Consider the following 13,460-nt stretch of genomic DNA (forward strand, 5'->3'; position numbering starts at 1 on the left):
GATAAATTTTTAAAAAAATTAAAAATGGAGCTGCCTTTTGACCCAGTGATCCCCCTTCTAGGAATATATCCTTAGAAATCCAAAACACCAATCAGAAAGAATATATGCACCCCTATGTTCACATCAGAGCAATTTACAATAGCTAAGATCTGGAAACAGCCCAAGTGCCCATCAGTAGATGAGTGGATAAAAAGCTGTGGGGCATTTACACCATGGAATACTACGCAGCTGTAAAGAAGAAGGATCTCGTACCCTTTGGGACAGTATGGATGGACCTGGAGAATATTATGCTAAGGGAAACAATCCAGGCAGAGAAAGACAAACATCACATGATCTCACTTACATGTGGAATCTAAAGAACTTAATAAATTGGTGAACAGAAATGATTCAATGACATGGAAGCATGGATCAGGCTGACGAATCTCAGAGGGAAGGGTAGAAGGGGAGAGAGTAACCAAAGAATTTACATGCATATATGCACAACCCAAGGACAGGGACAATGGTGTGGAGAGGGACTGGGGAGGGGGGTGGGACAGGGTGGAATGGGTCATTGGGGAGAAAAAGGGACATCTGTAATATTTTGAACAACAACAAAAAACAAATGCAAAAATGAATAAATAAATAAATATCTAATTACATTCGAAAAAAATAAAGTATACAATGTGATTATTTGACATATGTATATTTTGTTAAATGATTGCCACAGTCAGTTAATTAACATACTTATTACCTCACATAATTACCATTGTGTGGGTGCGTGTGTGTGATGAGAACACTTAGGGTCTATCTTCTTAGCAAATTCCAAGTACACAACACAGTATTATTAACTATTGTCACCATAATATAAAGACCTTATAACAAAGTCTGGCACACAGCAATAACTATTAACAATGGTTTATTTTTAATATTAATATTTTATTAATAACATGTTAACAAGTATTATTATCACTCTGTCCTTATTTACGATGTACTGATTTCATAGCTTAGCTTCCAAAGGGCAATCTCAGGTGCAAGGTTATTTGTTCATCTAATCATTCAACAAATACTGAGTGGTTACTCATTCAGTGAACGGTGGCCAGCCCTGGAGATACATGGCCTCTACTGTCAAGCAGACCAAAATCTGCTGAGCAGAAGAAAGAGCAGATGGGCAGCTGCCCCACTGTGTGGCTAATGCTGTGATTGGGCGGCACAGAGGGCTGCTGGAGCACCAGGGCCAGGTATCTGACTCAGGCAACAGGTCAGGGACAATGACCCACAGCCAGTATCAAAGGGCTTAGCACTCATTACGTGGCTGCCAGAGCAAGCTCAGCGAGTGGGGGTAAGCATCCTGCCCAAGATCGATAACAAACATCAGTTACAGACTTGGAGATGCAAAGCAGCGCTGAATCAGCACCAATGGCTATCCCCTAATCGCACCTGGCAGCCCCCACTGTTTTGTTTCATGGGGGGGAATACACTTAATAACAGGTTCCTTCCTACTCACGTTACAGAAGGTCTTGCACGCATCAATTATGGGCCTGTATCCAGTGCAACGGCACAGGTTACCTAAAGGAGAAAACCCAGCTCTGTTCATCAAGGCATCTAACGAGAGGTACAGACTGCCACACGCATGATGGAAATAGGGATCCCATCCTTGAAGGAACCCCTACTTGACATTTCCATCCACCTAATCCACAAAGTCAGAATTTTTTCATCGGCAACTTGAGATATTTGGTTGATATATAAAGATATTGCAAAGAGTAAGTGAGATAATCTTTACAATGGCATTTAATACAGGGCATGGCACATGGCAGGTGTCCAATATTAGTGTTTGTCGTCGTCATCATCATCATTTAAAAATAAAAGCACACACACACACATAACCTACCACCAAGGGCATCAGTTAATTGATCCAGAGTGGGATCCGGCTGGTTCCTCAGCAGCGTGTAGATGGACATCACCATGCCAGGGGTGCAGAACCCACACTGGGTGCCGTGACACTTGGCGATCCTCTCCTGGAAGCACACGAGGGTTAGACGCGCAGAATCTTGGGCCCCACCCCAGGCCTACTGAATCACAACCTGCATTTTAACAAGATCCCCAGGCAAATCATATGTACATTAAAGTTGGAGAAGAGGTCCCAGAAAATCCTTCTCATCCTAGGTGCCTCCCTTTCTTGGGCTGAGTGGCCATGATTACTGGTCCTCAACAGTTTTTGAGCTTCACTCAAGCTTCTCAGCTTTCAGAATCAAGAGGGGAGTTTAACAATTTCCAAAGGCAGAACCCAAGATCAACTGACTGAGAATCTACAGATGTGTGACACAGGCATATAGTTTTAAAGATTCCCCGGTGGTTTCAATTTGTAGTCCTGAATGGGAATCACTGAGATAAAGAGAAATGAACTGGATTATACTCAAGTTGAGGGGAAAAAACCACAAACAACAATAAAAAAAAACACCTCCAAGTATTTCGTGCGTACCTTTATCGCTTGCTACGCCCTAATGCTTTGGCACATAGAACTTTGTTTACAAAGCACCATTATTGATCCTGAAAACGATCAAGAAGGAAATACTGCCTTTATTTTTCTCCCAACCCTTTACCGCCCCCAGCATGTTCTCTTTGGAATCTAACTTCAAAGTTGCAACCTCATTTTGGAAGCTGTCTCCTGGCTACATTGCAACCAGCAGCTTAGCAGCAGTTACTAAATGGAAGTGTGTTTTCATGCCTGTGAATAGCAAAGTCTCACCAGGGTATCCGGGCAGAATTCTCTCCTTCTACATGTTGAGGTTTCATAGAACATAAACAGAACCCATGATTCCTTCAAGTCCAGAGAATTTGAAGTTTGGTCAGTTTCTCTGTCACCCCAATCTTTTCCCTCTTCAGCCCTCTCCTCATAAGTGACCCTATCAACTTAGATAAAAACATGTAGCAACAGCATCTTTATGGCAAATGCATAAATAATGGAAAGACTTGGGAGAGGTGCCCTTTCACTTGAGGCAAAGTTCTAAGAAGGTGCTGCCTTAGGAGAAAAACCTCAAAATTCATTAACAATTCCTATTATCTGTCTTCTGAACAAGCCCTAAATTTGACGAATCTTTTTGGTAGCTGAGATTTTCATTCAGCTTTAAAATCATGTTATTTTCCACTTTATTAAAAAACACAATTAAAGTATATTCCTCAGTGCACATGGCTCTCATTTCTTTGTAAGGTTGGAAGACGTAAGGTGAATAATGGATGGGTGTCATCTAATTAAAACATAGAAGACAAACCCCAGTGAGATCATTTTTTTTTTTTCTTTTTAAGAGAAAGTCCTCTAGACTTCGGAAAGCATCTTTCCAAGAAGCCAGTCACAAAACATCCACACGACCAGGTTTCCCTCCTGGGTCTCAGCTTGGTTTCATCTGTTGGCTGACCAAGCAGGAGGGCCCAGCCTGCTCTCAGGGGCTCATCATGACATGAATGGATTCCAAGGCCCAGCAATCCCAGGAAGAGGCCCCCTCACCTGGACGGGGTGAACCCTGGTCCTGGTGCTTCCTACGCCTTCGACGGTTGTGACGGCAGCACCGTGCGCTGAACAGATGGGCATCATGCAGGCGTTGGCTGGGGAGTGTCTTCCGAATGCGAAAGAAAAGCACAAATCACCTTGTATCCAAGGGGACACAGGACAGAACATTCACCGTGTGCCTCCAACATGCAAAGTTTGGAATAATGTCCCAGGCTTTGCACATATATTTTATCTTTAGCTCAAGTTCATTTTGCCAAAGTAGAATCTGAGGGTCAGGGTGATTTGTTCAGGGACACAGCTGGAGTGTCAGAGACGGGATTCAATTAGACCTCCAAATTCTAACTCCAGAACAGTTCCCACTAACTTTGTTTTTTTTCTCTCTTGGATGAGGGGCTGACACGCTCCTCTCTAGTCACATGATTAATCACCGAGCACCTATTTCCTCTTCTAGGCAGGTGCTGAGCCAGGGTTGGCTGGGGAATAAAGTGAATTTGAAATTGTGCTTCAGAAGAAATAGGGTGTGGGATGCAAAGCTCCTCAATCCCACAAAACCTACTGCTTGAAAATGTCCAACTCCAAGCGGCAACTAAAATGTTCTCATTCACCCAACAGAACTACGACAGGGGCTCTCCGGCTATATCTTATCCTCACTGGGGGCACATTTTTAATAGTCCATTCATATTCCTGGATAAAGTTTGTCCTGTTTATCACTGTATCCAGTACTTAGCACAGGCCCTGTCACATAGTAGGTGCTCTGCATATTTACCAAAGAAAGGAATAAAACAAAGTTCAAAACTGCAAAAAAATCAACCAAATCTGCACTTGGCTGCAAGGTACCTTATCCTCTTGGTAACGGGGTTGTATCGTGATATCATCACTGTGCAGGCGCCACAGCCCCCCCCTCCACAGCCATACTTAGTTCCTGTGAGTCGAACTGGGAAAAGTACCGTTAAGGATAATGTTTTCCATAATTCTCTTTCCAGAACAGCACTGATCTTAGGAGACAACACTATCAAAGACTTACATAGGGAGTTAAATTAATGCATAATCATCAAATGATGGATGGATGTCTTAGCTGCTATTATTTACAATCATTGTAAATTCTTAATTTCCATTTGCATGTTATATATCTAGTCTCCACCCTTTCAAGACAACTGGACCTTGGGTTGCCCAAAATTGGGCCAAACTAAGAAAAGGAAGAGTCTGTACCTATAAGGGCTTAAGTATTTGAAAATATGGGTACATTGTACATTTGTTCTCAACTTTATCTGTGTCTTTGGCAACATACAAAGTAAAACATCAACTTGTAAGTAATTCTTGGAATATTTCTGTTGTATTATCCATGTTTGCCATATTTCTCTGCTTCTTGGTGGCAGAAACTGCTAGATGTTCCCCAATACCTGTTTTCTCATCTTCCTTGGTTGTAAAATCTCAATTTTTAGCTACGCACATGGTTTCCCAGAATGAAAAGTATATTTTCCAAGCCTCCTCTGTAGCTAGATGGAGTCGTTAACAATCTGGCCGCTGGGATGTAAACATGAGTGTTGTGTAAGACTTCCAAGAGGGAAACAACCTCAAAAGGAGAAGGGTGCCTGCTTCTTCACCCCTTACATCTTCCTATGTGCTGGAATTCAGATGTGATGGCTGGACCTCAGTAGTCACCTCTGACCATGAGGAGAAAGCTGCATGCTGAGGGGGGTGGAGCAACAAAATATAAAGAGCTTGGTTCCCTGATTACGTTGTGGCTCTGCTTTACTAGCCCTGACCTACCTACCTTTGGGATTCCTTTATGTGAGCATGACAGCCAGGAGAATGTGCCTCATACACCTTCTTCAACAGGGAGGGTAGCTGACCAAGACACCCAGTGGCTGCGCTTTGAAATCCACCTCTCCAGTTGTCACTGACTCCCTCCCTGTTTCCTTTCACTCGGGCATTTCTTTTAATAAGACTCTTGCACATTTAATGCCCGCCCCCTTTTTTTTCTTCCCAGAGAACCTGAACTAACACAATGAGAAAGGAATAAACTTCTATCTTCTATCTTGTTTATTGTTATTGGGGATCTTACGTCACTTGCAAATGAACCAAATCTGAAATATTACACATTAGTAGCATGGATAAGCAGGAAATCAGTGCTCATTGTTTTTATGTCCAAAGATCTTGAGTGACTTCTAGAAGATAGTTATTGATTTTTTTTTTGGTTGTGTACTACTCGGGGAATTTCACTCTCTCCAGAAGAAGAAAAAAAGTACAAACTCCCATTGTAGCATAATTTTGTATATAATTTAACTCTGGAAGCCCACTGGAATTCATGCCTCGCAGGCTAAGAATCCATTCCTTAGATGACTTTTATTTAGAGAGTTTTTCTAAATAACATTCTCAGGTTTAACATCTCCATTGTTCTCTTACTTTCATTTCAGGAGATTTCTGTGCTCTCTCTTTCTGATGGGCAGGATGATTAGTCCTTGAAGACAGAATGTCAATATTGTGACTCTTAATTCTGAAGGATGCTTAATTAGGCCCTTTTAACAGCCATTGTTTTCATTCCCATTGCTAGTTTCTCCACTTTAATATATTAAGTGCCAAAGCAGAGATTGGAAAGAACTTGCTGCTTCTGACAGTCACAGTTGTGCACTGCCTACAAAGTAAGGTGTAGGACTTTCTCAAGGAACATAAAGCCATAATAGCAGAGAATAGGATTCAGTGTGGCTTTAAAAAGACATTTGAAATGTCACCTGAATGGGGACTTAGGAGCCCCTCACCCCCAACCCAAACACACACAAATACAAAGCAAAGGAAAGGATACGCTTCTTCCTCAGATATGGTAACAGCATTGTTTCAGGATCAACATTTTTTTCTATCACCTGCACCAGAAGGAAAATAAGAGTTATGCACACAAATTTCAGAGAGTGGTGACATTTTTGTATTAGCAGGCTATGTCAACTTGATGGAAATACACGTTAATTAACTCATATTTCATATTTTCAACTTGATTTAATATTTAAGGAACATCCGTGAGATACAAATAACCTCTGAAGTGTAAAGTATGAATCTTGAGCCCGCCACCACTTTGCCACTGTCCTTGGTCCTGAATCATCGCTGTGCACCGTTCTCTCAGGCAGTGGTTGGTTCTACCAATAGGAACACTACTGATTCCTCTCCAGTTTCTCTTAGAAAGTCTAAAGTGGGTAAAGGAAAAGATATTAGCAGAAAATAATAGGGGAGAGAGAGAGAAGAAGGCAGAGGAGGAGGGGGAGGAGGGAGAGGTGCTGCTGGAATAGAACAGCCTCTGTGAAATTGATACGGGTTTTTTTTTAAAGACTCTTTTGCATATCATGTTCAAAAAATGAGTTTCCAGAAAGAGATCACAATCAACCATGGCCCCCAAATAAAAAACAAAAACAAAGGACAAGATAAAACGTGTATGCCAAATGATACAAAGATGTGTAAGCAAGGACACCCTTAGGAAGCAAGTTTGTGTGCAGCATCCAGCACAGCGATCGAACAGAGCCCACAGAGATGGCATGGCAGAAATGTCACAGCTGCTCATGTTTTCCAAAGTGATCAAGTTTTCCTTCTTTTTCTTTTTTTCTTTTTTTGATTAAAAATTTGGATTTCTTTTAGATTCACAAATAAAAGCATGGGTTGCTTCACAATTTCAGAATTAGAACCCCTCTTTCAATGTGTTTCACTAATTTTCCCTTCTGGGAAGTCGGTGAGGAGGGGTCATCTGCTTATTCTATGGATGCCTTCTCACCCTTAATTTAAAGTGGCCATACACTCAGCAAAGAGACAAGTGCCAATTACAAAGGTCAGATATATGCCCTAGGGGAGTCTGCAGTATAGTAGGGGAGATGTGATTGTGTGTGTGTCCACATGCTGTAATACAGAGGAGTGTCCCAGGCAACCCAAACTAACTTAACCCTCAAATGGAACTCTTATTTAACTGCTTCCCTTTTCCATAACTTGCTTAACGGCTTCACCATCTGCTTAGGTCACCTAAGATTAGAAATCTTAGCTATTTTCAACTTTGTCTTTCTTTCAATCTGCCACAATCAGGGTCATAAAGTCCTGCCATTTATACTTCCAAAATGATTCTCTAAACACCCTTCACATCTACAGCTACTCCCTGAAATCAACCCTTATTACCTCTTGCCTGAACAATTGTAACAGCTCCCTAACAAGCCTCGTGCCTCCATCCTTGGCACCTGCCATGCCACCCTTGATACCACTACCAGCGCAACCTCTCTAAAATCCAAGTCTGATCATCTGCTGTATCTGCCTAAATTCAGCACAGGCTCCTGGCTGCCGAACTGCCATGCTGGGAATTTCTCAATCACTCAGGGTATTTGTTAAAATGAAACCCTATGGAGTCAGAATTTCTGGAATAGGGAACAAGAAAATGTACATCTTTAATGAGAACACTGAGTGGGTCTTAGGTGAATCTCTATTCAAGAGTACTTGAAGTACAAGAAGAGATTCACACTGCTTGGAACAGCCTACAAGGCCTCTTTGATAAACTTCCCATCATCTCCTGCCATTCAACCCATGTAACTTGAACGCCACTCATATGGGAGAACCAGCCAACCCCAGCTGTGCACGGACCTTAACCCTTCACTACATGAGCATATAGAATTCCTTCAGTCCTGAAAGTCCTCTGATTCTTCTAGCTTGACAGAATTTTGTATGTCACTCAAAGCCCTGCTCATATGTCCTCTCCTGTTGGGGGTGCTGCCATCTAATATCCCCTCCCCACTCTGCTCCAAGTAGCCATCCTCGTCTGTGCTCCCACGGCCAATGTCCACACCTCTCTCACAGAGCGTCTTACCCTGCATCGTAACTGCTGTATAAGCTTCTCTTGATCCCTGAGAGAAACTACCTTCTGCTAGTCTTCTCTGTGTCAAACGCTGAGCTAGGTGCTGGTGATATATCAGCAGGACACAATAAATGTTAGTTAATTTAAATGAGTAACTTGAATGTGAGATGTACAGTTTGCTATGAGAACATTACAGAGAAAGGGATGCTTCCTCATAGGCTGGGGCCTCTGAACGGAAGAAAAGACAGACAAGTAGAGAAGTGCCAATAATGGTGGCAGAACCTGATGGTTGTCTATCCCAGCATGCATGCTCCCTTTCTCCCTTCCGGCTGCCTGGAATAGGGTGAAATGGCTAGAACACCAGCAGCCATTTTACACCCTAAGGCAACATACGAAGAAAGAGGGATCGTGGGTCCCAGATGACACTGAAGCTTCTGGCCCAGCCCCATAGTGTCTATGACCAAATACCCTTTCTTTAAAAATAAAAAATGACTTATCTTGTTTGAACCACTGTTAATGAATTTTGAATGTGTGCCATTTGTAGTTGAAACTAATCCTAATTAATACGTATGATGGCAAATCCACAGAAGCCCAATTTTAATGGACAGACAGGATCTGGGTAGCAAAGGATAGTATTTGAAGCTTGAGACATATTTGTATATTTTGGAAGGAATTAATGGAAGCAGCAGGCCTTGCTTGTTTAGGTATTTGCTTCAGATGTTTCAAGAGATTGGAGTCTGGTTCAAAGTGCCACTGGCTTGAAATATGTTTATTTTTCTTGATTTGGTGGATGGCATATTTGGAGGAGGGAAGTGAGAGGAAGGATCTAGCATGCACCCTGTCCTGGTGGGTGTTGGGTGAAACAGGGAGGTCAGAACTGAGATAGTGGCTGGGGGTGAGGAGGGAATGAGGAACAGAGTTATCCTCATTGTCTCGGGTCAGGGTCATCGCATATTCCCGTCTCAGGACAGCCTTGGGTGTTGCAAGAACAGGGTGTGTCCCTCTGTATCCCCACCAGCCCTTTGGGAGATTTCAAGTTCACATTGCACAAGGCTGAGAAACCACTTTTCTCTGTGCCAGGCTGAGGGGGCTTTGCCAGATCCAAGACAGAGGCAGAAAGAAAAAAGAGGAGATTGGGGGTGCAGGGAGAATGGAGGTGAAAAAATGGAAATAAGAGAGGGAGAGTGATATGTGTGAAAGGCCAAGGTGGGTGGGTGGAAGAGGGAAGAGAGATGTATGTGGGACACAGTAAAGAATAACTCACAGCAGCATTAGAGCAGGGGACCGAGGGCACAGTCAGTAAGGACACTTCTGCCTGAGCTTCAGGTTGCTTTAAAATTCATTTTAATTGTTGGTTCTTTCTGCCTAAGACACCTCCACTCCCTCCACTTTTCCCTGAATTGTTACAGCCACCCCAGCAGCCCAGGGATGTCCTCTCCCAGCCCTATAAATCAAAACTCCAGGAAACACTGGCCAATGGACAGCTCTGTCCAGGTTCTTGTCTTGATATCATGATGTTCTTTTTGATAAACAAATAATTCTTCAAGACTACTTTTTGGCCAACTTGACACTTCTGGGCAGGTTCTGAATCTATGCATAAAGGAGATCATTTTCCAGCCCAGATATTAAAAATCAATGTGTGCTTACTGTGTGCCAAGTACCTTGCTAACCACTCTCCATGGAATTTAATCTTCACGCCAATTCCATGGGAGAATGTATTGTTATTAGCTCCATTTTGCAGAGAGGAAAACTGAGACAGAGATATTAAGCAACTTTTTGAGACTATCTCCCTTTCACTCTCTCTGAAAAGTAATGGAATATATATATTCCTGAGCAGCAGAGCAGGCAGGACAGGAATCAAACCCATGTCTAACTAGTTTCAAAGCCCACACCTTTCATCTCTACCCCACACTGACAGGTTGAATGACGTCCCTTCGTTCCGGCGTTGTATTAGAGAGTGGCATCTAGGGTATAATTCACTCATGAGCTCTTCCCCCCTCAAACTAGGACATCTGTTCTGGGGGCGCCTGGCAGAGCAAGTCAGACCTCAGAAATCTGTCTGCAACTAAATCTCAGACTGATGGGCAATGGCCTTAGGCCCAGCCCAGCAACACCTTTTGGAAACTGGGGGAGATTTCACAAAAAGCACAGGTTGCAGGAAAATCACATCATCTAGAGCTTCCCAACTGGCTTCTAAGCTTCCTTTCCAGGGCAAGTTTTTAATCCCAGAAGTTATGCTCCATTTCAATACCCTGTTCCCTGGTGGTTTCTCTCTCATGCTTTTCTCAACAGCCTCTCCCCTCTGAACCAGAATCTTCATTCTAATGCTGTCCACGTGGTAATCAGACTTGCTCGCCAGGATTAAAGTGCACGCTTAGCAGATATTGGAAGGGAGGGGAAGAAAAGGGAAAGGGTGACATGATTTCTCATATATACATATATATATGTGTGTGTATATATATCACTTACTTTTCAGAGAGAGTGAAAGGCAGAGAGAGAGAGAGACAGAAACATCGATGTGAAAGAGACACACTGATTGGTAGTCTCCTGCACACACCCCGGACTGAGGACCCAGCCTACAACCGAGGTACGTGCACTTGACCAGAATCCAACCCAAGACCCTTCAGTCAGTGGGCCAGCGTTCTAACCACGGAGCCAAACCGGCCAGGGCGACACAATTTCTTTTAACAGGGCAATTGCAAAATCAACATCTCTACAGTATACTTTCCAAATGATCTCAGAACATTAGGCTTATAAATCAAACTCATAGATAAGAACCAGCTTATGTATTTTTAAAAATCAACAGGGCACAAACTGTCAGCTGTAATGTTAAAAATTCCGCAGCAGTTTGTTTGGGAGCTGGGGGAGGGGTTCAGGGTGGGGAGGGAGAAGCTAGACTCGAACACCTGTTTTCTCATTTAACCAGAACCCTTACCATTGCCTACCAAGGTGTGGTAACCTGGCTCCTGGCCAATCCCCAGCCCCACCAACCTCCTTGCAGTTCCCTGAGCACTCAGGAATCCTTGCGTCCGAGGACCTTTGCACCTGCACTCCCTCTGTCTAAAATTCTCTTCCTCCAGGTGTTTGCATGGCTCCTTCCTTCCATCCCCCTGAAGTATCAGCTCCTGCCCACTCTCTGTCCCTCCTCACTTTGCTTTATTTTGTATCCTAGCACTTTCCACGGACTGACATTATACATTTTCATTTGTCTGTGTGCTTGTTGTCTGTCTCCTGGCACGATGCAAACTCCACAAAAGCAGGGACTTTGTCATTTCTGTGCTCTGCTGTATCCCCTAGCTGGGGACACCACCTGGCATAAAGTAGGCCCTTAACAAAAACCTGATTGAATACTCATGATCACTCTGTGAAGTAAGTAGCGTTATTTCCTTTCAACGGGAGCTGAAGCTCTGAGAGGTTAAGGTGTCTCAATAAAAGTCAGAGCCGAAATTGAAGCCGAAATTGTTTGTTTAAATAAAAAGGCCAGGTTGTACTATATCATTTAGTTATACAAAAGAAGAAAAATGACATAACATACATAATACTTTGCCCCATTGCCATATGTCTCTCTACAGATCAAGAAAAACAAACTCATCTTACCCAGCGAGGAAACAAAACAGCAGGGCAGAGGAAGGTTTTATGGGGCCTACAACTTGTGCCGCTTGAGGGTGGGGGGAGCAGTCCTCTCTAAGGAAAATAATACAACCCACCAACGCTAAACGCAGCTCAGGGCCTAGAACGGGCCTCACCCTGGGAAGCTCTGATGCTGGACCTTCCTTAGCTTCCAGGTGAGTCCCCTGTGCCAGTCAGGGGAGCGCTGAGGCTTCTGGAACCAGAAGCAGGGATCGCAGGTGGCTCTGAAGACACTGGCTTCGGTCGAAATGCAAGTAGCGCGGCTTGGTTGTCAGCTCTTAAACAAGCCCCTTAACCTTCCTGCCTCAGTTTCCCCCTTGCAAAACGATGCCAATATGCTGGGACAACATTAAGAGTGAGCAGAGTCTACAGCGTGTGTTTGTTGGGGGCGGGGGAGGGCAGGAGGGATCCGGGAGGTGGCCAGGGGCTTTGCTTCCCCCAAACGTGACACTGCCTGGAACCGTCCCAGGGGTTCTGCGGAGAAAGCCAGGCTTCTGGGGACAGAGGCCAGCCAGCAGTGGGCCCAGTGAAGTCCAGCTCCTCGGAGCCCAGCATTGGCTCAGCTCTGTCAGAAACTATCTGAGGCTTCCAAGAGTTATCATTTCCTTATCCGAGAAATGATGGGAGTGATCTGATTAGTTCAACATCATGGTCCTGCCCCAACTCTAACCGGCTCCCCGCTCACCCGAACGCACCCCCAGGACTGAGGCTCAGCCGTAGGTCGCCCTCAGTCTATGGAAAGGCACTCTCCTTTCCCGCGGGGTTGCAGGGAGGGGGGACTTGGGGGGACCTTGATGAGCAAGAATAGCTACTTCTCTTCTAGTTTATGGGGTGGGTGCTAATCGCCTGTGGGTCCTGCATGGAGAGGGGAAAGGAACCCCGGGAAGGCGGGGGCCCAAAGACCCCGGGCAGTCCCCAAGCACCCACGCGTCCCCCGCCCGGGCGCAGGTGGGGCGCACAGGCGAACCGCTCGCAAGCCGGCAGAGGCGTGCGCGCGGGCTCCAAGCCTGCGGGCCCCCGCGGGCGGGTGCGGGCGTCCGCGGGGCGCTCACCTTGCGGCCGTTCACGTAGAAGAGCAGCTCCGCCGCGCTATCCATGGTGGCGGACGCGCGCGGGCTCCAAGACGCGGGCTCGTCGGCACCCGGGGCCCTGCGACACTGGCGGGTCGGCGAGACCGGCTGCAGCAGCGGGAAGTCCAGCCCAGGCGGACGGAGCAAGTGCCGCCTGAGATCCAAAGGTTAGGCGCCTGCCTCCCGGGAAACTCCTCCCGGAGGCGCCGGGCCGTCCCCGCGGCGCCCGCCCGCGCAGGGCCCCGGCCCCCCTCGCCCGCGCAGCCGGCGCCACCTCCCGCCTCGCCAGGTCCTGCGGGCCGCGTCCGCCTCTCGCGGCGCCCGTGAGACTGTGTTTCAAGGGCTGCCTGGCCAGATTTCCAGCCCGGGACAGTTTCTCGGGTTTCTGTACGTCCCTCCACCGCGCCTGCTGCAGCCCTGTATCCCTCAGTCAGTGCCCACCTTGACTCCAGGAGGCGAGGAG

At 45.5% G+C, this 13,460-nt stretch overlaps 1 protein-coding gene across 1 annotated transcript in view; it reads right to left on the bottom strand.

Moving 5' to 3' along the window:
• The window catches only part of LOC107544193 (aldehyde oxidase), a 38,083-nt gene extending 25,059 nt beyond the window's left edge, over positions 1–13,024 (bottom strand). The window contains exons 1-3 of the mRNA XM_087819980.1: positions 12,980–13,024; positions 1,868–2,045; positions 1,484–1,545 (exon numbers count right to left, since the gene is read on the bottom strand). Of these exons, the coding sequence (XP_087676106.1) occupies positions 1,484–1,545; positions 1,868–2,045; positions 12,980–13,024 (285 nt within the window). The remainder of the gene's footprint in view (positions 1–1,483; positions 1,546–1,867; positions 2,046–12,979) is intronic.
• Positions 13,025–13,460: the final 436 nt, after the last annotated feature.

This window comes from Miniopterus natalensis, chromosome 8 (assembly GCF_054644295.1).
Source record: "Miniopterus natalensis isolate mMinNat1 chromosome 8, mMinNat1.hap1, whole genome shotgun sequence".
NCBI lineage: Eukaryota > Metazoa > Chordata > Mammalia > Chiroptera > Miniopteridae > Miniopterus > Miniopterus natalensis.